The 26987-nt window shown below is 44.8% G+C and overlaps 2 protein-coding genes across 5 annotated transcripts in view; one reads left to right on the top strand and one right to left on the bottom strand.

The window, feature by feature from the left end:
* Window positions 1-170, bottom strand: part of CTNNA2 (catenin alpha 2) — a 747858-nt gene extending 747688 nt beyond the window's left edge. The window contains exon 1 of one of the 2 annotated variants that reach the window (XM_054029838.1): window positions 61-170. The gene's annotated coding sequence lies outside the window, so the exon portion shown is untranslated. The remainder of the gene's footprint in view (window positions 1-60) is intronic. The other variant, XM_054029839.1, reaches the window with a different exon arrangement.
* Window positions 122-21075, top strand: LOC128838057 (vasodilator-stimulated phosphoprotein-like). 3 transcript variants are annotated; one of them, XR_008445090.1, is made up of 4 exons: window positions 319-400; window positions 5640-5754; window positions 10155-10301; window positions 19090-21075. XR_008445090.1 is itself a non-coding variant. In XM_054029841.1 (3 exons), exons 1-3 carry the CDS (start codon window positions 122-124, stop codon window positions 10208-10210), a joined length of 450 nt encoding a protein of 149 aa, XP_053885816.1. In that variant the 3' UTR covers window positions 10211-10752. The 3 variants fall into 3 exon arrangements, 1 of the variants encoding a protein (XP_053885816.1); XR_008445089.1 differs by lacking the exon at window positions 19090-21075 and adding an exon at window positions 10386-10716; XM_054029841.1 differs by lacking the exon at window positions 19090-21075 and having other exon boundaries at window positions 122-400; window positions 10155-10752.
* Window positions 21076-26987: the final 5912 nt, after the last annotated feature.

The raw sequence follows: 26987 nt of genomic DNA, 5'->3' as shown, positions 1-26987 counted from the left end.
AGGAGCCCGGGGATGGAGGGATGGGGGAAGGAAAGGGAGGATGCTTTGCCCTGGCCTCACCTCAGCTCGGTGGGTGGGGACGGGCGAGCCCCTCGCCTCCTGCTCCTCCCCAGCAGCCGCGATGGTCACTAACGGGCCGGGGGTGCGGTGCGGCTCCCCTCACCCAGCGCCGGGTCCCCGCCTCCTGCCGCCCGAGCCGCGCTCGCTGGGCTCTGAGGAGCCGGGAGCCGCCGCCGCCGCTAGGGGAGGAGGGAGCGCGCCTGCGCCGCCGCCCGGGCGGCGAGACGGGAGGAGGCAGCGGGGCCGCCGGCGGCTCCAGGGCCCGGGGCGGGGGAGTCCGGTGCCGGCCCGGCTACCTGAGAGCGGCGCGGGGCTCGGGCGGCCTCAGTGCGCAGGTGCGGTGAGTATGGAAACCGCGTTACCAAGGGGCGGGGGGGCCCGCAACAGAGCGGCGGGGGAACGGGGCCGAGGGGGCAGCCGGGGGCAGGGCCGGTTCCTGGGCACGGGGGTCACGGGGCAGAGCCCAGAGCTGGGCACGGGGGTCACGGGGCAGAGCCCGGAGCCGGGCACGGGGGTCACGGGGCAGAGCCAGCTGCTGGGCACGGGGGTCACGGGGCAGAGCCCGGAGCCGGGCACGGGGGTCACGGGGCAGAGCCAGCTGCTGGGCACGGGGGTCACGGGGCAGAGCCCGGAGCTGGGCACGGGGGTCACGGGGCAGAGCCCGGAGCTGGACACGGGGATCACGGGGCAGAGCCCGGAGCTGGACACGGGGATCACGGGGCAGAGCCCGGAGCTGGGCACGGGGGTCACGGGGCAGAGCCCGGAGCCGGGCACGGGGGTCACGGGGCAGAGCCCGGAGCTGGACACGGGGATCACGGGGCAGAGCCGGGAGCTGGGCACGGGGGTCACGGGGCAGAGCCCGGAGCTGGGCACGGGGGTCACGGGGCAGAGCCCGGAGCTGGGCACGGGGATCACAGGGCAGAGCCCGGAGCCGGGCACGGGGGTCACGGGGCAGAGCCCGGAGCCGGGCACGGGGATCACAGGGCAGAGCCCGGAGCCGGGCACGGGGGTCACGGGGCAGAGCCCGGAGCCGGGCACGGGGGTCACGGGGCAGAGCCCGGAGCCGGGCACGGGGGTCACAGGGCAGAGCCGGGAGCTGGGCACGGGGGTCACGGGGCAGAGCCCGGAGCCGGGCACGGGGGTCACGGGGCAGAGCCCGGAGCCGGGCACGGGGATCACAGGGCAGAGCCCGGAGCTGGGCAAGGGGGTCACGGGGCAGAGCCGGGAGCTGGACACGGGGGTCACGGGGCAGAGCCCGGAGCCGGGCACGGGGGTCACAGGGCAGAGCCCGGAGCCGGGCACGGGGATCACAGGGCAGAGCCCGGAGCTGGGCACGGGGATCACAGGGCAGAGCCCGGAGCCGGGCACGGGGGTCACGGGGCAGAGCCGGGAGCTGGGCACGGGGGTCACGGGGCAGAGCCGGGAGCCGGGCACGGGGGTCACAGGGCAGAGCCGGGAGCCGGGCACGGGGGTCACAGGGCAGAGCCGGGAGCTGGGCACGGGGATCACAGGGCAGAGCCGGGAGCTGGGCACGGGGATCACAGGGCAGAGCCCGGAGCTGGGCACGGGGATCACGGGGCAGAGCCGGGAGCTGGGCACGGGGATCACAGGGCAGAGCCCGGAGCTGGGCACGGGGATCACAGGGCAGAGCCGGGAGCTGGGCACGGGGGTCACAGGGCAGAGCCGGGAGCTGGGCACGGGGATCACAGGGCAGAGCCCGGAGCTGGGCACGGGGATCACAGGGCAGAGCCCGGAGCCGGGCACGGGGGTCACGGGGCAGAGCCGGGAGCTGGGCACGGGGGTCACGGGGCAGAGCCGGGAGCCGGGCACGGGGGTCACGGGGCAGAGCCCGGAGCCGGGCACGGGGGTCACAGGGCAGAGCCGGGAGCTGGGCACGGGGGTCACAGGGCAGAGCCGGGAGCTGGGCACGGGGATCACAGGGCAGAGCCGGGAGCTGGGCACGGGGATCACAGGGCAGAGCCCGGAGCTGGGCACGGGGATCACAGGGCAGAGCCGGGAGCTGGGCACGGGGATCACAGGGCAGAGCCCGGAGCCGGGCACGGGGGTCACGGGGCAGAGCCGGGAGCCGGGCACGGGGGTCACGGGGCAGAGCCCGGAGCCGGGCACGGGGGTCACAGGGCAGAGCCGGGAGCCGGGCACGGGGATCACGGGGCAGAGCCCGGAGCTGGGCACGGGGGTCACGGGGCAGAGCCCGGAGCCGGGCACGGGGGTCACGGGGCAGAGCCAGCTGCTAGGCACGGGGGTCACGGGGCAGAGCCCGGAGCTGGGCACGGGGGTCACAGGGCAGAGCCGGCTGCTGGGCACGGGGGTCACGGGGCAGAGCCCGGAGCTGGGCACGGGGGTCACAGGGCAGAGCCGGCTGCTGGGCACGGGGGTCACGGGGCAGAGCCGGGAGCTGGACACGGGGGTCACAGGGCAGAGCCGGCTGCTGGGCACGGGGGTCACAGGGCAGAGCCGGCTGCTGGGCACGGGGGTCACAGGGCAGAGCCAGGAGCTGGGCACGGGGGTCACAGGGCAGAGCCGGGAGCTGGGCACGGGGGCGGGGCAGGGCAGGGCCGGCTGCTGGGAATGGGGTGCAAGGCACAATGCGGGCCAGGGCTGGCTACTGGGCATGGGGGGCGCAGTGCAGAGCAGAGCAGAGCCAGCAGCTGGGCACGGAGGGAGCCCAGGGCAGGGCCAGCAGCTGGGCATGGGTGGAGCACCGCGTGGGACGGGGCAGTAGCTGGGTACGGGGGGCACAGTGTGTGGAAGCAGTTAGCCGGGGGGGGCAGTGTTAGGCAGGGTTGGCAGCTGGGCACTGGGGAGCACTGGGGTGCAGGGCCAGCTATGGGGCAAAAGGGCACTGTGCAAGGCAGGGGTAGGGCCAGCAGTTGGGCAGTGTGGGGCAGAGCCAGCAAGAGCTGGACATGGGGGGTGTGGGGCAGTGTAGGCCAGGGTCAGAAGCTAAGCATCGAGGAAGCCTAGTGCGGGGCAGGGCCAGCCGTTGGAGGGGGGCACAATGCGGGGCAGGGGCAACAGCTGAACACAGAGGGGCACAGTGCGGGGCGTGGCCAGAAGCAGGGCATGGTGGCACAGGGTGGGGTAGGGTCAGTACCTGGACATGGGGGGCACAGGGTGGGGCATGGCCACAAGGAGGACTTGGGGGCACAGGGTGGGGTAGGGGCAGAAGCTGGACATGGTCACAGTGCGGGGCATTACCAGAAGCAGGGCATGGGGGCACAGCGTGGGGCAGGAGCAGAAGCTGTGTACAGGAGGCACAGTGCCAGGTAGGGGCAGTAGCTAGGCACAGTGCTGGACAATGACAATATGGGGTACAGAGTTGGGACAGCAAGGGAAATGGGGTTCATGGTTTAGGGCAATGGGGTGGGCACAGGACTAAGGCATTAACAGCCGGCCACAGGGTGGGGCTCAAGTACAGGGTCTGGATAGCAGTGGGCAGGGTTACGGTGGGAATGGAAAAGGCAGCAGGCACAGAGCAAGAAAGACAGGAGTGCTGATGGGGCAGAGTATAGCCCTAGACGATACGGGGTGCAGGATTCCATGGTCAAGCGTGGATCATGCCAGTCTGACAGAGAGAGAGCCACAGATTGCATGAGGCAATCCCCTTCGCACATGGCCTTATACACACACTTAGGGTGCCCAGATGGTATGGGGCATAGCAAATAGTAGCAGGCATAGGAGAGATGTGATATGAAGAGCAGTCATCTTCCTGGAGTTTAATTGTGTGTATGTAAATTAAGCCCATCTTTCAAGATCCCATAAGTTTTAAGTATAGTAATGGGAGAGGCCAGGAGACGAACATCCAAAAATAAGGCAACTTGCTACTAATGTGTTATTGATGATTTAGTTTGCTGAAATGACACCCCACTTTGCAGGGCCCAAGAGCCAGGCTCCAGCCTGAGTCTAGAACTCTGCACAGCAATGAAACAGCCCTGCAGCCCTAGCCCGAGTTGGCCTGGCACGGACCAGCTCCGGGTTTTTCTTTGCTGTGTAGACATACTCTCTGTGTCGTCTAGCCTTGGAGCAGTGGGCTGTCTTATGTGATTTGTGCAACTCCATAATTCAAGTCTTACATATCTCTGCCAAATCCCCACAAGCCCCATTCACACCTTTCTGCTCTGGTCTTATTCCATGACACTTCCTCACATCCTCAGTTTCAATACTGATGCCAGACTCACCACACTATTTGATCCTTACAGATGGAATATCCTTCCCTGAGCTGGTTCACAAGATTATACTTCTCTGTAAACGACACCCTCTTGTGGCCTGGGGTGACCCTGCAGGCACCTTCCTCAGTTTCCCCAGAATAATGTGGTCACAGTCAGTCTTTGAAACAATATTCCCCTTCTCCTGGGGTCTAATTCAGTATAATTCATCTCCTACAAAGATTCCTTTGTGCCCACCCCTCAGGTTGAAAAGTCCTCTGCCTTGGGACTGTGGCTTTAAAGTTCTGGCCTTCCTGAGCTGTGAGTCACCCTTGAAGGCTAGGGTCTCACAGTCCTTCCTTCCTGGGGCTGTGTGCAGCAGCTCAGACCCCCTCAGATCTAGGCATGGGCTGAGTTAGTCACATGACCAAAATCATTTTCCCACCTGGGGAGGCAAATTAGGCTTGTCGCAGTTGGATTGGGGCCCATCTGCCCTTAAAGCCCAGCTACCCTGTGTAACTCTCCATATCGACATCTCTCCTGGAGACCCACCCCCAGCATGATGCCAACATGAAACTAGCTAATTATATCAAAACATGAGGGAGTCTACTTTGGTGTTCCCTCTGACTTTTGTTTTTAAATGCATGCAGAATGACATGCTGAGTTCAAGTTTGATAATTATGAGTGTAGTCCCTTTATCCTCATTTGATTTGTTATTCTTCTCATTCCATCTCCTTCAGTCTCATTCCACAAATTCCATCCAGCTATTGTCATTCACTCTCTCTCTCAATCCATCTTCCATTCTTATTTACTCCATCTCAGTCATTCACTCACTCACTCTTTTTACACTCTCTCCCAATCTAGTTCCCAATTCTCTCTTCTTCTCCCCTTCTTTCCTATCTCACATTCTCTCTGTCCATATCTCTCTCTCTTCCCCATTATTCCTCCTCCTCATCCAAATCAGTAACTGCGGTCTCTGTCTCCTCCTCTCAACCATATACTACTGCTATCTCCCCATCCAAAAATCATGCAGTGCCTTCAACCCCCAAATCAATGGCTTCTGCTCCTCAGGCCAAGATGGGCCCTGCTGCTGCTGCTCACTTGGGCAGCAGGAAGCCCTCTGCTTGGGAGGTAGGTAAGGATATCTAGATTTTCATCTCTGCCTTCCTTTTTTCAGGTTTAGGAAGGCAGGGGGGTCTGCAGAGGTCTTTACTCCCCCTCAGCCATATGGGATGGTCACAAGGATCTTCAATCTCTTCCCACTATTCAGGGCTCAGGGAGAGGGGGTTGTTTCCAGTCTTCTCTTCTTCCCATTCCCAAGCCTGAGGAGATAGTCCTGAGGTCTGCAGTTTCCTTATTGGCAAGCCTGGGAAGGGAAGCTAAGTAGGAATCTTAATTCTGACTTCCCCCTAGCCAAGAGCAGCAGAAGTGACCATGGAAGAGGCAGCGGGAGGGAGAATCCAGAGCCCACTTGCCAGGAGTCAGTACAGGAGGAAATGGGAGAGCTTGGAGGAAGATGCCATCCTAGGTAAGAAGTTCCCACACAGACCATGCCCATGAGCTGTGCAGGTAATGGGGAATCTTGGTCTACAACTGTTAAGGCTGATTCCCCACTCTGGCACTTTGAGTGCAGATTCTAAAAATTAATACCGGCTAATCCATGCTTGTCTTAAACTCCCAAGGTTACAGCTTTTCTCTGAGCTTGGATGGATAGATGCTGCCACCACCCAAGTGCAAAAACCCCTTTGAGAACCCAGGAAGGTGTACTTGGGAATTCTTTCCTGTGGAGTACCTTCAAGCCCTTCCCCCCCCCTCCTCCAGGGAGGAGCTGAGAAAGAAAACAAAGGCAATCAGCTGTGGCCACCAGCTAATTAAACAACATATGCACAAACATCTTAGGACACAAAATTCAATCCTGTTCTTAAAAAAAGTAAATTTTATTGAAAACAAAAAGAAAGAAAATATATTGAAAACTCAGGCTATTGCTAGATTTAAAAATCCACTTACAAAAATTCAACATCAAGAATGACCTTCTTGAGGTCCAACTTAAAGGTTACAAGCAAAACAAAAGCATTTGGGGTTAACACAGAGGAGTCCACAGGCACTGACTTCTGCTGGCGCTGGTGGGTGCTCAACCCCCCCCCCAGCCCCGCCCTGACTCCACCCCGCCCTCATTCCAGCCCCTTCCCTTAAGTACCCGTCCCAATTCCACCCCCTCTCTGCTCCTATTCCAACCCCTTCCTCAAATCCCCACCCCAGCCCTGCCTCCTCCCCTGACCGCGCCGTGTTCCCGCTCCTCCCCCATCCCTCCCAGAGCTTGTTACGCCACGAAACAGCTGTTTTGCAGCAGCAAGCGCTGGAAGGAGAAGCTGGGACACGGCGCACTCAGGAGAGGAGGCGGAGGTGAGGTGAGTTGGGGCAAGGGGGTGGGCTTGGCTGCCGGTGGGTGCAGAGCACCCACCAATTTTTCCCCATGGGTGCTCCAGCCCCGGACAAATACATAGCTGGAATCAGTCTGGCTCACCTGGTTGTCAGTATTGTTAAATAGGTATCAGCATTATAATAATGTGTTAAGTCTTTATTGAATGCTTGTGAGTTGCTTCATGCATTAATCTCATTTATAACATCAGTATCCCTTACTGTAAGGTGTGGTTTGAGTGGTTGCGTTGTGAGCCTCTGTGTCTCTGTCAATTGCCAGACAGGAGAGACATACATTAATTAGTGTGTAGGAATGATAATCAACAGAAGGCGTTACGTCCTTCCAAACAGGTAAGCTCCATCAACACCAGACAGTCTATTGTCGGATGTTGTAGTTCTGCTCTCCTCCCCTCCCACCCCAAAAATGAATTGTGCAAGTGGATTCCTCCCATCTGTTGAGTTTGCAGTTCAGAGCACATGCCAGGAATGGGATAAAAACCTCAAACAAAAGGAACTAAAGAGTTCTATGTTGCTTGCATTCTGGGGGGCAAGAGATATCCAGCTGTTTAGACTAGGTTAGCCCTAAAGAATATATAGAACTTGTTGGTTATAGAAGCTTCTATTACCTTTTGAAACTTAATATTGTAACTCATTTGTGCATCTATGTTTCCATGCTTTAACATTGTAAATAACTCTCTTGTTTTCTTTTCCTATTTAATAAACCTTCTTACAGTTTATGATATGATTGGCTACAAATGTTGTCTTTTGTGTGAAAGCTAAGTTGCAATTGACCTGGGATAAGTTACTGGCCCTTTGGGACTGGGAGTAACCTGAATATTTGCCATGATTCTTTGTCTAAGGGATCATCTTTCACAAAGGTACACTCACTGGGGTGGCAGCATAGAGAATATCCACGGGGACTGCATGTGGCGCCATGTTTAGGCTGTTACAAGTGCCTGAGGAGTTTACACTTGACAATTGGTTGGTGACATCTAAGTTTAGAACTCCCAACCAATTTGGGGTTTGTGCCCTACTTCCTAACAGTCTGCCCTGATGGTGACACTCATGTTCTTGAGTCACTGAAGGCAGCATTACAACAGCTTTGTTGATGTTCTTATTAATGAATGGATGCTTTGGGCTGTCCGGTTGACCTGTTGCTCTGAACCCAAGCTCACCTCCCTGGTTCTTCACTGGAGTTTCTCAGGACAGCAGATCTGTATGGGCATCTCGTATCACTCTGCTGGTGCCATGCAGTGCAGCTGATTTCAGAATCAGGTGAAAAGCCAAGAGAAAGAGAGAGACCAGAGAAAAATGTGGGGTAGAAAGGAGCACACGAGGAAGGGAAAACTGAACAAGTTCTCACAGGTATGAAGTTTGGGTCCTTGCTGGTGCAGTGATGATGGTCAAGTGTCCCCACTGGAGTATCAAGTTCTGGTGTCACAGCAACAATCCTTCCACTGTAGCCACGGTGATGATAAAAATTTCTTTCTTCCCCACCCAAGTCTCTTTCTAAGTACCCCAAAAAGTGAATGAGTGAAATAATCCATCCTCTCATTATTTGTCCACCAACTAGGCCTAATTTCTGACACACCAATTTGGGCTCTGCTCTGCTCCATTTGTTTACCAGTCATAATCTTAACACAGTCCTGAAGTGGTATCAGTAGACCTTTTCTGTTTAAATTAATTCAGTCTCTGTCTCCTCAGAAAGAAGAACAGGAGTACTTGTGGCACCTTAGAGACTAATAAATTTATTAGAGCATAAGCTTTCGTGGACTTCAGCCCACTTCTTCGGATGCATATAGAATGGAACATATATTGAGGAGATATATATACACACATAAAGAGAGCATAAACAGGTGGGAGTTGTCTTACCAACTCTGAGAGGCCAATTAATTAAGAGAAAAAAACTTTTGAAGTGATAATCAAGCTAGCCCAGTACAGACAGTTAAGAAGTGTGAGAGTACTTACAAGGGGAGATAGATTCAATGTTTGTAATGGCTCAGCCATTCCCAGTCCTTATTCAAACCGGAGTTGATTGTGTCTAGTTTGCATATCAATTCTAGCTCAGCAGTCTCTCTTTGGAGTCTGTTTTTGAAGTTTTTCTGTTGTAATATAGCCACCCGCAGGTCTGTCACTGAATGACCAGACAGGTTAAAGTGTTCTCCCACTGGTTTTTGAGTATTTTGATTCCTGATGTCAGATTTGTGTCCATTAATTCTTTTGCGTAGAGACTGTCCGGTTTGGCCAATGTACATGGCAGAGGGGCATTGCTGGCACATGATGGCATATATCACATTGGTAGATGTGCAGGTGAATGAGCCCCTGATGGTATGGCTGATGTGATTAGGTCCTATGATGATGTTACTTGAATAGATATGTGGACAGAGTTGGCATCATGTGCCAGCAATGCCCCTCTGCCATGTACATTGGCCAAACCGGACAGTCTCTACGCAAAAGAATTAATGGACACAAATCTGACATCAGGAATCAAAATACTCAAAAACCAGTGGGAGAACACTTTAACCTGTCTGGTCATTCAGTGACAGACCTGCGGGTGGCTATATTACAACAGAAAAACTTCAAAAACAAACTCCAAAGAGAGACTGCTGAGCTAGAATTGATATGCAAACTAGACACAATCAACTCCGGTTTGAATAAGGACTGGGAATGGCTGAGCCATTACAAACATTGAATCTATCTCCCCTTGTAAGTACTCTCACACTTCTTAACTGTCTGTACTGGGCTAGCTTGATTATCACTTCAAAAGTTTTTTTCTCTTAATTAATTGGCCTCTCAGAGTTGGTAAGACAACTCCCACCTGTTTATGCTCTCTGTATGTGTGTATATATATCTCCTCAATATATGTTCCATTCTATATGCATCCGAAGAAGTGGGCTGTAGTCCACGAAAGCTTATGCTCTAATAAATTTGTTAGTCTCTAAGGTGCCACAAGTACTCCTGTTCTTCTTTTTGCGGATACAGACTAACACGGCTGCTACTCTGAAACCTGTCTCCTCAGACCTTTTCTTAAACAGTTGTATATAACAGATTATTGTGACAATTCATACAACTTTGGCCATTTTTTACCAGTTAGGCTAACAATTAACAATGGCCTGCCAGGCCTCAGTTATTACAACACTGCTTTTTCAATGCATGGCATCAAGATTTCTAGGAACTAAGCCAAGGAGGATGGTTATTTGGGCACTGCATCACTGCTAAACTGTGTGCCTGAATGCAGTGAAGAAGTCTGAAGACCTGGAAGAGCAGTAGGGACTTTTCCCTGGGTCGGTAAATCACCAGAGGTTGTTTTAAAAATACTAGTTCCAATGTGGGAATTTATTTCTCTCCTTTAGGATATTACCTGATTTGAAACCACTATCCTTCCTCTTCTTTTATCACTGTTAACTGTTTCATAGAAATGGAAACAATGTTACCACTAGCTACCAAAAACTGAGATAATTTGCTAAGTTATTTTGTAACCTAGCAATGGTAGCATTTCTGTTCCTCCAGAGAAAAATCTTGAGAGCAAGTCTTTCAGCCACAAGAAACTAACCGACTGTTCCTAACTCCAACTGCCATGGAACTGTCCAGTACCAAATTCTGTTCCTTGCATTAAAGAAGCATCATCCCACTCTTCATGCTGTTTGATTACCAGGGGTGAGGAAAAAATCATTGTACTGTACCTAGATGAAATGCACTTTTTTTTTTTTACACAATACATAATTAACCTGTGGATTTCAGGGGCACAGGATAATCAGAGTCCAATAGCAACAGAGGGTCCTGTGGCACCTTTAAGACTAACAGAAGTATTGGGAGCATAAGCTTTCGTGGGTAAGAACCTCACTTCTTCAGATGCAAGTCTTCAGCTGGCTAAAGAATGAGCCTCTCCACCCACCCCAGGATACTTGAAGGAGACTGAAACAAAGGACAGTAACTACAGGGGGTGTAAGTGATTGCTGGACCCAGGCTAAAAGGAGATTAGCCTGTAAAAGGGAGTGCTCTGGAACTGGTGAGGAAATTATCTTTATTTAGTTTGATTAGACATAGATTTGCACATTTTATTTTATTTTGCTTGGTGACTTACTTTGTTCTGTCTGCATAAGCTTTATGCAGGGTAAAACGGATTTATTTGGGTTTAGACCCCACTGGGAGTTGGGCATCTGAGTGCTAGAGACAAGCACACTTCTGTGAGCAGTTTTCAGGTAAACTTGCAGCTTTGGGGCAAGTGATTCAGACCCTGGGTCTGTGCTGCAGCAGACGGGAGTGTCTGGCTCAGCAAGACAGGGTGCTGGAGTCCTGAGCTGGCAGGGAAAACAGGAGCAGAGGTAGTCTTTTGCACATCAGGTGGCAGCTCCCAAGGGAGTTTCTGTGATCCAGCCCATCACAGTGGCATCTGAAAAGTGAGGTTCTTACCCACGAAAGCTTATGCTCCCAATACTTCTGTTAGTCTTAAAGGTGCCACAGGACCCTCTGTTGCTTTTTACAGATTCAGACTACACGGCTACCTCTCTGATACCGGAGTCCAATAGTTTAGCAGAATTAAACATTTATAAGGAAAATGAGAACATTCACAGTTACATTAGGTTAAAAAAGGATAGGCACCCACATGTTTCAGGTCATAAACCATCTACTGCTGGGAATTAGGAAGAAGCATCCCCTGGGGCAAGTTAATGTATTACACAGATTCTTGCCCTTCTCATTGTAAGTTGCAAAGTATTGACTAAATAGATGACTGGTCTGGCCAGGTATATGGCAATTCATATATTCTGAAACATGGTTCCATCAGGACCATAACGGTATTTTAAATATAGCGCCAAATTTAAACAATTTGGGAACATGTTTAAAGCAAACTTAAATCCTGTCTTGGCAACAAGATGAAACTGTTTCAGACATTTAGGGGAATTCCTGTGTTGTATTCTGGTCCCTCAGCAAGATTAATCTGTAGTGCAGAATTTTAAATGATTTAAAAATTAGTATTTAGTTCATTTTACGTATGAGATTTTTTGTTTAATTTGATGTTGGCAGATCAATTACTGTGTGCAGTTCTCCTCTTCTAGCAAGTTACTAAATATAAATGTTGACCATCCTGTTGTCTCATGCACTGCCCAACCTGTTGCACTGTATGCTTCATTCAAGGGCCATTTGGAAATAATTGTATGGGATGATGTAATTAAAGATTGCCGCATAAGGGGCAAAATTAAGGTTGCCTGTATAGTGTTAACTTTGGTGTTTCCTGACTTTTGAGTGCTTAACTGTACAACTTTAATGTTCTTTGAATATATTTTGAAATAAATTTCCTTCTCTTCCCATTCCCTCCCCCTCCTGAAAATCTATATATATATATAAAAAAAGTTCCATAAGGTGGTGGAACAGAGAAATAGGGACAGTTTTAAGGATATGTTTAAGTACTTTGCTGAATCAGGTCCTGAGTGTTTTCTTTTGTGCACCGAGGACCTAATTTTCCAACCCTCACTCACTCTGGGTAGTACTTACCTACAATAATAGTCCTACTGAAATGAATGGTACTGCTAGCATGAGCAAGTGTTGGGGAATTAATGCAGGGCTTCTCTGTACCTTCAAAGATGATGTGGTGCATGGCAGCATGGTGTTTTATGAGGGTTTGTAGGCCATTTCCAAAGTAGGTTGGGTAGATGTGAGGAAATCTCTGGTCTATAAGTGGCAGCTGGGCAGGACTATAAGTGGTTGGGTATGTTGTTGGTTTTTTTTTTTTTAAATATGCAGTATAATAATGTAACTTTATTTAAGAGATTATATGAGCAGTGAGGATGATATAATATTGTCCATCTATCAAGAGAGTGTCTTTTAGACTTGGTTGGCTAATGTATGCACAGAAATCCATATGTGGACTCTTAAATACCCATTTTATGCATCTGTGTGCTAATTTGGGTGCTTAAAATAGGTATTTAAGTGCCTACATATGGACGTAGGAGTGTAATTTTTGGCATCTATGATTAAAAATTGAGCAGCACAGCAAGTAACAGTAATGCTTTCAAACCTTGCAGGTCATTTAAAATGAGTATTGTAGGAAGAGTCCTTTTTAAGCTGGGATCTATCACTGGCCATGCTCTCAATCACCTTTTCTCCCTACGTTCTCTGACTCTAAAGAACCTGTCAGTCAGAGCAGGGAGGAACTTACACTGACTTGTGTTTGTGTAGTAGCTAGAAGGCAAACAGCAGCTGTGGTTTGTTTTGAAAAACCAAGGGGGGGGGGTCACTTCTGTCCTTTCTTTTATATTGCAAAGATGATGGGAGAACTACCCTTTTTCCCTTTGGAAAGCTGAATTTAGAAATTCAGAAGCCACAGCACTCTTCATCATAATATATCCCTTGGTAATATATCCAGTGATATAGTAATATTTCTCATTGGAGACTGATTTAGGGGCTTTTCTTTTAATAATTGCTTTACAAACCACAGGAATAGTTTTGCCTTTTTATTTTCCTTTTACTTTGGACTTCTGTTAATGTTAGCCTTTTCCTTTGTGTGCGTGTGTGTGTGTGGGGGAGTGCTGTCTTTTAATTGTGAAAGATGCCAACTATCTATATAGTTTTCTATTGTTGAAGTGGAGGAAATGGAATTAGGGAATTTGGAATATGTAGAGAGAATATGCCGTACTCATTTAAACATTAAATTCAGATATCATTAAAAATAGCTGTCATTGTTCAGATAACTAAATGAAGCATCTCTGGAGGATGGCAGGAGTTAAGGACCAGGAATGGGACTCAGAAAATGTGGTTTCTATTCCCAACTCTTCCACAAACTTTACATATGACCTTTAATAACTGACTTAGATTCTTTTAAAAGGCTTCTTTTTCCCCATCACAAAAACTGTGATAATTGCACATACTTCACAGGATTGTCTTCCTTCAAATCCCTCCTTTGCCATAGTGCCTACAGAAAACTTAACAGATAGGCAGCTGATTTGTGGATACCATCAGCATTGTCTTCTAAGGCTTCCTACTTCTCTGTTGTCTTTTGCCTTGTAATTTGATTGTTAGGTCTTTGGAGCACAGACCATCTTTTTGCTGTGTGTGTGTACAGTGCCTAACACAATGGGGTCCACATCCAAGACTGAGTCTCCTACATGCTACCGCAATACAAATAATAGTTGTGTGTGTCCCATGACTGACTTGGTCATAGGGGCACCAATCCAACAGGCAGTGCTTTTATCCTGGTGGTGTCTGTCTCTGTTCCAGTATCCCTGTGAGATAGGAAAGCAATATAATCCCCATTTTAGAGTTGGGAAACTGAGCCACAGAAAGGCTAAGTGATTTTGCCCAAGGTCCCACAGGTAGTTCATGTTGACATAGGGAATTTAACCTGGGTCTCCCACATTCCAGGTCAGTGCTTCAACCACTTGGCCATCCTTTCTCCCCATAAGTAATTGTTCAGAAGTTTCGTTTGCTAGAATAATTAACAAAACAGTCAATGGACTTGCTTCACCTCTGTGAGCTTGTATGTACCTACTACCTCGCATTCCTTTATTTGTGGCCTCCCATTTACTTGTGCTTTTCCAACATTCATCTGGAATCATCTTCTAAACACTGAGTCACATCACTTCTCTTCAAATTTCACTTTAAAAATGTTGAACTAAATCTCACCAGTCCTACTCAATCTTATTCAGTCCTTATTTAGGCAAACCCCCATTGGCTGCAGGATTTGGCCCTTCATGTTTCCTTTAACACATGCTGAACCATAAATTCTACCCTTTATGACATCTTACTGATTTTACATTTCATATTTTCCTATAATATGCCCCTTTTACTATGCCCCATTTTACTTTTGGACAATACATCATGAGTTATAGGAACCAGTTTATGCCAGACACCCCTGACTACATTCTGGATGCTAGAATTTTAACCAGTTACTGATGGACAGTTCTTCTGGGGGAATCTCAGCAATCTATCTGATGTAGGAGTTTTTCCTAGATTGTATATTTCTTTGAACTTTAAATAAAATCATGAAGAAGTTTTCTGATGGTTAATCTTCCACTTTATACATGGGGATCACAGTCAGTGCATGTTTGCTTGTGAACAATACCTGACTTGTCCAGCTGCAACCGATCTTATTGTTGTTTACTCTTGTCAGTAATCTCACATCATAGCAGTTCTATTCCCCAGTGGTCTGATGGTAGATACATTCACATGGCAGATGAGGAATGTTCACTAACATCACAGTGGGTAATGGCAACCACAGGCAGCAGAGTTGTTGGCCTGTAAGCAAGGAAATAATTACAGTAGTCTTCCTTTCATTAGCACTGGTACTATGTTACTGAACTCTGTTTTGTAGTACATTAGACTAATTAACATTAAATATCATTATACAGTGGATTGGCTTGATGTAAGGGTAGCTAGACAGTTCTTAATCCTCTCTCTCATACATCACAAGAATAACAAAACAAAAAAACCTCTCTGACCTCGATACACTGTGTAGCTTGAAAAAAATGCCAAAGTCAAGATTCTGGACAGGGACACAATGGCCCATACAGAAACGGTGTCTTACATCATGAGGTTAATGAGATTGTATTCAGATAGAAAATTAACAATATTTTGCTTTCTCCCCACTATCAACAGAATCCCAGCATGCCAGTGATTCTGAGGATGATGCATCTTTATCTAACACCTCTCATGATGCACTTGCCCTTGGACCAGCCACATGTTGAAAATAGTCCACAAGGGCTTCCAAGGATGTTAGTAGGAAGCAGAATAAAGGAGATGCTTCTGGAGTCCATTTCAGGCCTTGATGAATTATGAAGATGACAGAACGTTGGTTTTCCTGGGGAGGCAGGAGGCTATAAAACAAAAGGAGGAGAAAGGTCAAGAAAGAGATTAATGTAAAAAGATAGAAACAGTGCAGCACAAGGAGATGGAGGCCCAGGATAGGAGATGGAGTAACAGTGTGAGACATAGACTAATGTGATGCGAAATATAATGATGATATTACTATAATTTGCTCCCAGATGGCAGGGAGTGATCTCAGATGAACTCTAACTCCAGTTCTTATCACTGCCACGACATATTTAATGGCAGTGATTTTCATGTCCTCTCTTTTCTTCCAGAGATCTAAAGCACCTTACAAAAGAGGTGTCAGTATCATTATCCCGATTTTACAGATGGAGAAACTGAGGCACAACGAGATGAAGTGATTTGCCCAATTCCACCCAAAAATATAACTCAGGTCCCTTGAGCCCCAAGTTCAGTGTTCTATTTATTAGGCCACATTGCCTCTCTTGTATAATATAAAACATTTTTTTAAAGTCACAATTGAAAAATGATTTAGTTGAAATAAAACATTTCAATTAACTCAAAATATTTTTTCTTAATTTTCCTTTGCAGAAAATTTAAAAATTTTCGGGTTTTGTTCAGATTCAAAACAAAGCCAATTTTTCAATTTTTTGTGTGAAACAGCATCTGTCTTCTGCACACCTCTAATGTGTTTGTTTTCTCATAACAAAAATGACTCTTCTACTATAGCTATAGAAAATCTTTCATTATGTATAGCATCAACAACAATTTTCTTTTTAAATTCCAGTAATAATATGCACAGTGAAAGCAATAAGGATGTACAAAATTGACCCTCTTGGAAATAAAAAACATCTTGAATCTCATAGATACTGTAAGGTATTGGAGTTTATAAGTACAGAGAGTAAAAACTCAGAGATATCTTATAGGCCATATAAATAAAGTCTTACATCATTAACTGAGTGTTTTATATTGCTACCACTAGACCAGTCAGTTTTAGTTGCTGATTGACACAGAGGGGAAAATTTATCTTCAGTGAACCCTTTTGTTGCTCAATGTAATTACACCAGCAATGATTTTGGCCCAATATATTTGGGATAGGTGTTTCCTTAATTCTGGTTCAATGGAAAATGTCATTATTCAATGATATCTTACTGAAATTCACTCTGTCATATATTGTACGGTGCATGTAGTCATCTGGTGTAAATACTCTGGACTATAATATAAACATGTAGGAAACATGTAAGGTGATAGGGAACAGCCAGCATGGATTTGTGAAGAACAAATCATGTCAAACCAATTTGATAGCTTTCTTTGATAGGATAACGAGTCTTGTGGATAAGAGTGAAGCTGTGGATGTGGTATACCTAGACTTTAGTAAGGCATTTGATACAGTCTTGCATGATATTCTTATCGATAAACTAGGCAAATACAATTTAGATGGGGCTACTATAAGGTGGGTGCATAACTGGCTGGATAACCGTACTCAGAGAGTTGTTATTAATGGTTCCCACTCCTGCTGGAAAGGCATAACGAGTGGGGTACCGCAGGGGTCTGTTTTGGGACCGGCGCTGTTCAATATCTTCATCAACGACTTAGATATTGGCATAGAAAGTACGCTTATTAAGTTTGCGGATGATACCAAACTGGGAGGGATTGCAACTGCTTTGGAGGACAGGGTCATAATTCAAAATGATCTGGACAAATTGGAGAAATGGTCTGAGTTAAACAGGATGAAGTTTAACAAAGACAAATGCAAAGTGCTCCACTTAGGAAGGAAAAATCAGTTTCACACATACAGAATGGGAAGAGACTGTCTAGGAAGGAGTACGGCAGAAAGGGATCTAGGGGTTATAGTGGACCACAAGCTAAATATGAGTCAACAGTGTGATGCTGTTGCAAAAAAAGCAAACATGATTCTGGGATGTATTAACAGGTGTGTTGTGAGCAAGACACGAGAAGTCATTCTTCCGCTCTACTCTGCTCTGGTTAGGCCTCAACTGGAGTATTGTGTCCAGTTCTGGGCACCGCATTTTAACAAAGATGTGGAGAAATTGGAAAGGGTCCAGAGAAGAGCAACAAGAATGATTAAAGCTCTTGAGAACATGACCTATGAAGGAAGGCTGAAAGAATTGGGTTTGTTTAGTTTGGAAAAGAGAAGACCGAGAGGGGACATGATAGCAGTTTTCAGGTATTTAAAAGGGTGTCATAAGGAGGAGGGAGAAAACTTGTTCACCTTAGCCTCTAAGGATAGAACCAGAAGCAATGGGTTTAAACTGCAGCAAGGGAGGTCTAGGTTGGACATTAGGAAAAAGTTCCTAACTGTCAGGGTGGTTAAGCACTGGAATGAATTGCCTAGGGAGGTTGTGGAATCTCCATCTCTGGAGATAGTTAAGAGTAGGTTAGATAAATGTCTATCAGGGATGGTCTAGACAGTATTTGGTCCTGCCATGCGGGCAGGGGACTGGACTCGATGACCTCTTGAGGTCCCTTTCAGTCCTAGAATCTATGAATCTATGAATAGCAATTGATTCATGACCTGCTACTGATGCTTCTGAAGAGAGGCAGCAGGGGATGGGGGGAGAGAGAGACACACACATGTTCTCACCAGTGGGGTAGCAGAATCAGGGCCTTGGATATGACAAAACAAATAAGGGTAAGAGGAGGCGTGAGACTAAGGTTACAATACTGAGATCATGCAGTTACTCAGTTAAGGCATGTATACATCTTAATTGTAATGGTAGATTTTATTAGTTTGAGGTCATTTTTGTTTATTAAGTACATTTCAAAGCACTTCACTGAGTTACAGCTGTGTGAATGGTTGACTTTTTAACTGGAGTCATGGTAGTAAAATCCTGTGCAATATGAACTTTTACTCCAAATATATTTTAATTATATATACATATTTGAAAGACAAACATTTTACTGTTGTTTGCAAAAGGCAATTCTCAACAAGGATGGCTTCTCAGGAAGCAGCTATCTAGGTGCTCAAATATAAAGTACTGCAGGTTTGGAGAGTTTTTTAAACCAATTTTTCAGATGACATTGGATATCCCTTGAAAAACTGCCTAATTTCTCATCTGTCTCATCTACAGACTATCTCTGAAAACTGTTTCATTATAAATTATAATGAAACTCAAAAAATGACCAGAATGATAATTGAAAGAACATTTGGTATCTTAAAAATGAGATTTAGATGCTTAGATAAATTTGCTGGAAAATTACTAAACTGCCTTTCAAAAGAGTGCAGGATATTCCTGGTTGGCTGTACATTATATAATGCGGCCATTAAATATGCCCTATCTTTAAAAAGAAAAGGCAGCAATTTAATGAGTAAAACCAAATTACTGATGTAAATTATCATAATGATGTATACTTGAAAGATTAGATTACAAATAGCACAGAAGAAATTGAAAATAGAGATAGATTTCTAGAACTCATTTGTAAGGTAAAGCAAAAATCAAAGCCTCCATTCATAAGGATGCAACAATAATTGTGTTCTTAAATACAGGACTGCAATTCAGGAGAGCTGGGATCTATATCTAGTTCTGCCACAGACTTCCTGCATAATATGATCATATGATCTCTCTAAGCCTCGCTTACCCCATTTGTGAAAAGAGACACTTTTCTACTTCACTACAATGTTGAGAGACTAAATGTATTAATGCATGTACTTCATCCATAGGTTTGTTTGAGAGCCCTACCAGTTTTTTCCCTGCATGCCATGAAGCTCCTCTTGCAACACCCAACTCTAGGGTTAATGTAAAGATTGTACCAGATAAAACTGTGACTCCAGGAGGGAAATGGACCTTTTTCCTATGTTTTCTGATTGGAGCTCTGGATTTAGTTTACGGAGTCAGCCAGGGGAGACCATAGAAAATAGAGGTCTTATCCAGAGACGCTACAATCAATGTCTGCAAACGGTACTGCTGGCAAGGTCCTCCAGGGAAAGAGGGACTGCCTGATTTGTCCATTCTTAGAAGCATTTGGGTACCTTCTCCAGCCAACTGTAAGGCAACATCTTGGGCCTGATTCTCCACTGCCTTGCACGCTGTGTCATTATTGACACCTGTGCGCAGGAAATGTAAATTATTATTAGCAGTGTAAGAATGTGAAGAATGCTGATTTGTTAGTATTTTACACCCGCTTTGCATAAGTGTAAATAAAAAGGAGATCTGGGGAGCAGGAGGTGTCACATGGTACCCATGAAGAAGATGGCTGCTTAGTCCTGGACCTGCTCACTCCCTACATATCAATCCATCTCTAATAATTACATTCCTATCAAGTAAATTTCTGTCATAAAAGCTTAAATTAATCCCCTGGATAAACTTCCAACTCTTGACTATGGATTCCAATGAAAACATGAGAGGCAACAAAAGACCTATGCCTGAATCACCTAAGCAGCTGAAGGGGGAGACTGCAAGGCCGCAGCAGAATCTAGGCCAGGATATCGCAGCACTAAAAGAATTCCTCACAGTCTGACTGGATTCAATCTCAAAAGATATTTGTGGTCTCTGTAAAGATATATGTGATGTAAAATCCCAAATGGCTCTCTTGAAAAAAGAGCTACAAAAGTTTGTCATTGAAACCAGGAAAATGAATGAAGAAGCTTCCGTGTTAACAGGAAGACTTAGAAAACAGATCTCAAAGAAACAACCTCGCCTTTTGGGCACTGCTGAGGGTCTAGAGGGGAAGGATATTATAAGCTTTCTTCAGAAACTGCTACCCGACATAAATTGGACCCCCAAGTTGTGCCTATTAGATATTGAAAGGGCTCATCAAATGCCTGGTACTGGAGGGCAGGAGTCTGGCAAGCCCACACCCCATCATCTTCAAGCTGCTGAAATTTATTGATAAAGCAATGTTAATGAATGCTGCCAGAAGGCTGAAACCCTTATGTTTAAAGGCCACCATTTTTTTCCCTGACTTCTCAGCTGTTCTAAACAAAAAGATGGCTGCATTCAATGGCATAAAGTAAATCCTGAAGGGGACCAATGTCAGATACAGCATCAGGTACCCACCCACCTTCACTATGGATTTAGTAGGCTTCACAAGATTTTGCAAAAACCCCTCTGAAGCTTGGCAGAAACTTTCAAAGACTGACACCAGATTTGACCAAAAATAGTAAAATGTTTTTTTCCATCATGAAAAGCATACCTCAACAAGTTTAAAAATCACTTTGTTTTCATGTGTATCCTTGTAGATATGGTAATATTAACTTATATAATCTTCCAACTCCTAGCAGATAACCAGCTATACTGAACTCTTCTTCTGATATCCTTTGGAACTGAGCAACAACAACTGCATAGCATGGGAATGCATAGACTAACAGTTTAACACTAAGCTGGGGTTTATAACACCATCTACTGACTGAAGTATTATCAACACTAATCATCACAGCTTGTACTGCTGGACAGAATCTCTTCACTAACTTTGCCTCTGATGGATTATGTTATGGTGACCACACGTCCCTTGGAACAGTCAACACTCCTGACATGTAAAGTAGACTATAACCGATTTTATTTTTCATACTTAGGTTTTGTACTAATTTATATTTGATTTACCAAATCAATTGTAAATTTACATGTGATGAGTCTGTATATATGTATATGCATCTACATATGTGTATGTGTACATAAAATCTTCTGTAGAAATACATATATATAGTCATTCTAGTCTGCCCAATGGTATTTACAGGGTAATATTTGACCTAAAATATATTTGTATTTAGAAAAAGACTAGTATTAGATAATATAGGGAGGGGAGGAGCAGATGGAACTGAAGCCATCAGAGATCTGAATGTGCCCAAACTGGCTTGTTTTATGGCTATTAATTTTTTGTTTGGTTGGTTTCTGTTACAAATATACTTTGGAAGACACATGATATTTAACTATAGATCTTTCTGTATACCTGACATTCTTAGAGGCTCAACTGAAGGTATACATTCATTCAAAACTAAACAGTATCTAATATATATAAATACAGACCATGTCCTAGAAATATGGCTGTAGAATATCAACAGGGAAATATGTATCTTTAGAATAAGGTTATATATCTTAATATATCTTTTAAAACTTTGCCATGAATTTGCTTAAAGTGTGCTCCTGGAATGTAAGTGGACTTAATCAACCTTCCATAAGAATTAGAATCCTGAGATGCTTCGGATTGAAAAAGTGCCAAGTAGCTTTACTGTAGGAAACTCAGCTAGCAGAAATAGATACAAGTAGAATCAAGAAGATGTAGGTAGGTGTTGAGTATCTTTCTTCGTTGAATTCTAAGAGCAGAAGCACATCCATCTTAATTCATAAAAGTATAACTTTTGAATGTATACAGTCTTGGTCTGATCCTGTAGGAAAATATGTTCTTCTTGAAGGCTGTTTCAACTCAAAAAGGTTAATTCTAGGAAGCATTTACAATCCAAGCGGAGGTAGTTTTGATGTTTTCAAAGACATTGCAGATGTTCTTTCTAATAAAAAATGTTCCTATAATATTGGGAAGTGATTGGAATACTACACTAGATAGACATCTGGACAAATCCAATTACATGAGACCCAGATCTCAAAGCGCCATAGGCCAACCCTCATTGCTAATGAATTAACTTGATTTAAAAGATATAGGAAGACTGAGACACAGCAAGGAGTGTGACTGTACATATGTTTCTACAGTACATTCATCTTACTCCAGAAGTGGCTTTTTTCTTGTGTCTTCATTACTGATTCCAGGACATCTAGAAGCAGCTATTGATAATATATTAATTTCAGATCATGTTTCCATTATATTTACCATAGACATTGGTTACACATGATTAAAATCTTCTAGGTGGAAGCTGAACGCGCTGCTACTAAATGATGCAACATTTTATTCCACGGTTGATTCAGTCATCTCTAACTTCACACAAGAAAATAAGCAATCAGTTACCTCAGATGCCATCTTTTGGGAAGCTCTTGTAAAGAGTAAATGCATAAAGTATGCTTCCCAAAAGAAGAGAAACACTCAAGTTGCTAGACTCTTTGGACAAGGAAACATAGGTGCCGACTCCGTGGGTGCTCCGGGGCTGGAGCACCCATGGAAAAAAATTGTTGGGTGCTCAGCACCCACCGGCAGCTCCCCGCCCTGCCCCCACCCCGTTCCAGCTTACCTCTGCCTCCACTGCAAGCCCGTTGCTGCATCCTGCTTCTCCCCCCACCCTCCCAGCGCTTGCGCCGCAAAACAGCTGATTCGCAGGGCAGGGAGAGAGAGGGGAAGAGGGGGAACATGGCACACTGGGGGAAGAGGTGAGGGCGGGGATTTGGGGAGGGAATCCAATGGGGCAGGGAGGGGGCGGAGTTAGGGTGAGGACTTTGGGGATGGGGTTGGAATGGGGCAGGGCAAGGGGCGGGGAAAGGGTGGAGTCAGGGCGGGGCCAGAGGTGGGGAAAAGGGCGGGGGGGGGCGCGGGCACCCACCGGCACCAGAGAAAGTTGACGCCTATCTAAGGAAATATATGAGTTGCAGAGGAAGTATAAGACTGGCCCCAATAATGAAAACCTCCTACATCCTCCAATCAATGCCAAATATAAATATAATGAATGCTCATCCAGCCAAGTCAAATTTACACTCAATATATCTTTCTTATTACAAGAAGACAGGAGTGCCATCCTGGAACAAATAGATATAAATAATCAATTTAAACTATTATATCAAGCTTTGTATAAATCAGACAACCAATTTGACTCTGCTAAATTTGATCATTTCATTGAAGGCCTACCCTTTAATACCCTAATTTCAAAACAAGAGTTGTTTATGGACAAAACAATCACAACACAAGAGATTGAACAGGCTATAAAAATATGAATTCAGGCAAGGCCCCTGGGATAGATGGCTTTCTGGCAGATTTCTACAAAACATTTTGTAATCAGCTATCTTCTGTTCTTTCAAAGGTTTTCACTGAAACATTCCAAAAAGGAATCCTGTCTTGTGACATGAGAACTACTTTAATTACTTTAATATTAAAGAAGAACAAAGATGATTGCAACTGTGGTGACTTCCTCCCTATATCTCTATTGAACACAGATTGCAAAATAATTGCAAATTTTTTAGCAATACAACTGAACACCATCATCCATCCCATCAATTATGCACACAGATTAGGTTGGTTTCATTTAAGGTCAATTGGCTGCTGATAATGTGAGAAAAATTGCTCATCAGATCCAGCAAGTTTAGATGTCAGACTTTCCCTCCATGGCCTTATCGCTAGGTGCAGAGAAAGCCTTTGATAGGGCTGAATGGCCTTATCTTATGGCTGTCCTAAAAAAAAAAAAAAAAACAGATTTGGACCAATATTCCCAAATCGGGTCAGTGTATTATATAACTCTCCCCTCACTTCAGTATCAACTAATGGAGTTATTTCTCCAACATTTCAATTAGCATGAGGGATGTGATGGGACTTTCCCCTCTTGCCCCTTCTTTTTTATGTTGCTCTTAAATCACTGGCAATGTATGTATGTCAGCACTCAGCCATTGAAGATATGACCGTAAGCAGGAAAGAATATAAAATCAGTTTATATGCTGATGACATTTTTGTACTATTGAAGAAATTATCCTCATCAGTCCCATCATTGTTGAATTCAATTGATATTTTTGGAAAGATCTCTGTTTTTTTCATTAACTGGAATAAATCACATGCAATAGATATATCCAAAAGACCAAATCCTTCTCAGTTTCAGCATTTTCCATTTCAAATATGCAAGGTAATAACATATTTAGATGTTAAAATTTGTCCTAATCTTCCCCAAAATTGTTTCTATAAATATGAGAATGACTTATATCACTAGCCTATTGCCTTTAAAGGGCTTTTCCCTGCTCTTAGTTTGAATAACTAGGCTTACCATGCAATGTATATGGGATAAAAAACAGCCTCACTTGTCACACAAGGCCCTTAAAAAATCCAGGACAACTGGAGGTAGGGGATTGCCAGATTTGTATCTATATTTTCTAGCATACCAAATGCATCCTAATGTAAGGTGGGTTCCTCCCCTCCCCCCGAGTAGCTCTGTATACACATCGGCCTAATTTGAGATTGAAAAAAAGCTTAGCTATGCCATTTGGTTCCTTCTCTTCTTTTTTATTCCTTAAGAAGCTACCCGTATCCTTAAGAAAAAGCCAATCTTTTCATCTGCATGGGGCATTCTACATTAAGATAATTACAGCATCCAATCTTACTAATTCTCTTCTCATACCACTATGGGATAACCCATGCCTCAGGATCAAGGCCAACTCCATGCTTAAGGCAATTTGGATAGAGAAGAGGTTAACAAAAATTAAAGATACAATATGAGATGATAGACTGACCTCTTTCAATTACATGTGCAGCAGATATCAACTACTGCTCTCTAACAGTTCCTTCTTTCAGCCGCTATACTCAAGGATTTATGCAAGGATGGGGGACAACTGGCCTGTTTCAACTCTCTCACCTCTAGAGGTTATGTTATGATATATGGAAACAAAAGTGACTTTGTAGGAATTACTTATTGGTGGCTTAATGGTTTGCATTACCCTCTCAATCTCCAAAAAAATGGGGCGAGAACTTAGCCTTACTATCACAACAGAAACCTAGGAGGATATCTGGCTCAATGTGAAAGATACTTCAAGTTATTTGTCCTTGCGAGTCTTCCAGATCAAGTTATTAAACAGTTATTACTGGACTCCAGAACATTAGTTTAAGGCTAGATTGTCAATACACAGTGAAGGTTGGAGATGCAAACAGCCCCGTACCAATCTTTCACACATCCTCTATACCAGTCAAAAATGCATGCGTTCAGTGCTCTCTCAAAAACTTTTAAGTATTGCCACTTTTCCTTCTCCAAGCCTGTGTATTTTAGAGATACTAGATGATTTGGTCTTACCAATTAACATTAAGATAAATTGCAGTAACTATTTTAGTGGCCAAAAGAGTTATTTTGAAGAAATGGAAATCTGCAGTTTCCCCTTCATACACAGACTGCTTAGTGAGCTGTCTACTACTGCATTAATGGAAAAATATGGCTCTGTCTAATAGAAACACTTGGAAAAAATATGTGGTTGTCTGGTCACATAGGAAACTATTACATGCTTTTGCAATTTATTATATATTAGTCCCCAGTACGGTTAGGCTATATTCTCACTTATTTTTCTACTTAATCAGTTTAACAATTGATACCCTGCATGACCTCTACAGATTCAGGGCTTTTGTTTGTTTGTTTTTGGTTTGTTGTGATTTTTTTCAGATTTTATACTGAACACTGCATTTTGTTATTTATGTGATAGTTCCATCTTATGAATGTATTTATATATATTTTTTATTTTAGGTGTTTATAGTTTATATAAAAACAATAAAATAAATAAGACCTACCCCTTCACCTAAAGGTCTAATTTGTGAACACCTAGGAGATAATAAGGTGAGAAGGAATAGAAAGCATGGATTTTTCAAGAACCAATCATGTCAAACTAAACTAATAGCTTTCTTTAACAGGGTAACAAGACTTGAGGATGGGGGGACTTTAGTAAGGCATTTGATACTGTCTTTCATGACCTTCTCATAAACAAACTAGGGAAACAGACCCTACTATACTACTATAATATACTATATGGTAGGTGCATAACTAGTTGGAAAACTGTTCTCAGCGAGTACTTGTCAGTGGTTCACAGTCAAGCTGGAAGGGCATATCAAGTTGGGTCCTGCAGGGATTAGTTCTGGGTCTGGTTCTGTTCAATATCTTCATCAATGATTTAGATAATGGCATAGAGGGTACACTTATAAAGTTTGCAGATGATACCAAACAGGGAGGGGTTGCAAGTGCTTTGTAGGATAGGATTAAAATTCAAAATGATCTGGACAAACTGGAGAAATGGTCTGAAATAAATAGGATGAAATTCAATAAGGACAAATCAAAGTACTCCATTTAGGAAGAAACAATCAGTTGCACACATACAAAATGACTCCCTAAGGAGGAATACTGCAGAAAGGGGATCATAGTGGATCACAAGCTAAATATGAGTTAACAGTGTCACACTTGCAAAAAAAGCAAACATAATTCTGGGATGTATTAGCAGAAGTGACAAGCAAGACATGAGAAGTAATTCTTCCGCTCTACTCTGTGCTGATTAGGCCTCAACTGGAGTATTGTGCCCAGTTCTGGCCACCACATTGTATGAAAAATGTGGAAAAAATTGGAGAAAGTCCAGAGAAGAGCGACAAAAATGATTAAAGGTCTAGAAAACATGACTTATGGGGGAAAATTGAAGAAATTAGGTTTGTTTAGTCTGGAGAAGAGAAGACTGAAAGGGGACATGAGAGCAGTTTTCAAGTACATAAAAGGTTGTTACAAGGAGGAGGGAGAAAAATTGTTCTCTTTAACCTCTGAGGATAGGACAAGAAGCAATGGTCTTAAATTGCAGCAAGGGTGTTTTAGTTTGGACATTATGAAAAACTTCCTGTTAATATGGTTAAGCACTGAAATAAGTTGACTAGGGAAGTTGTGGAATCTCTGTCATTGGAGATTTTTAAGAGCAGGTTAGACAAACACCTGTCAGGGATGGTCTAGATAATACTTAGTCCTACCATGAG

Source organism: Malaclemys terrapin, chromosome 5, assembly GCF_027887155.1.
Source record: "Malaclemys terrapin pileata isolate rMalTer1 chromosome 5, rMalTer1.hap1, whole genome shotgun sequence".
In the NCBI taxonomy this organism is placed as follows: Eukaryota; Metazoa; Chordata; order Testudines; family Emydidae; genus Malaclemys; species Malaclemys terrapin.
Note: the sequence above shows the minus strand (reverse complement) of the source record. Positions and strands in the feature narration are given on the sequence as shown.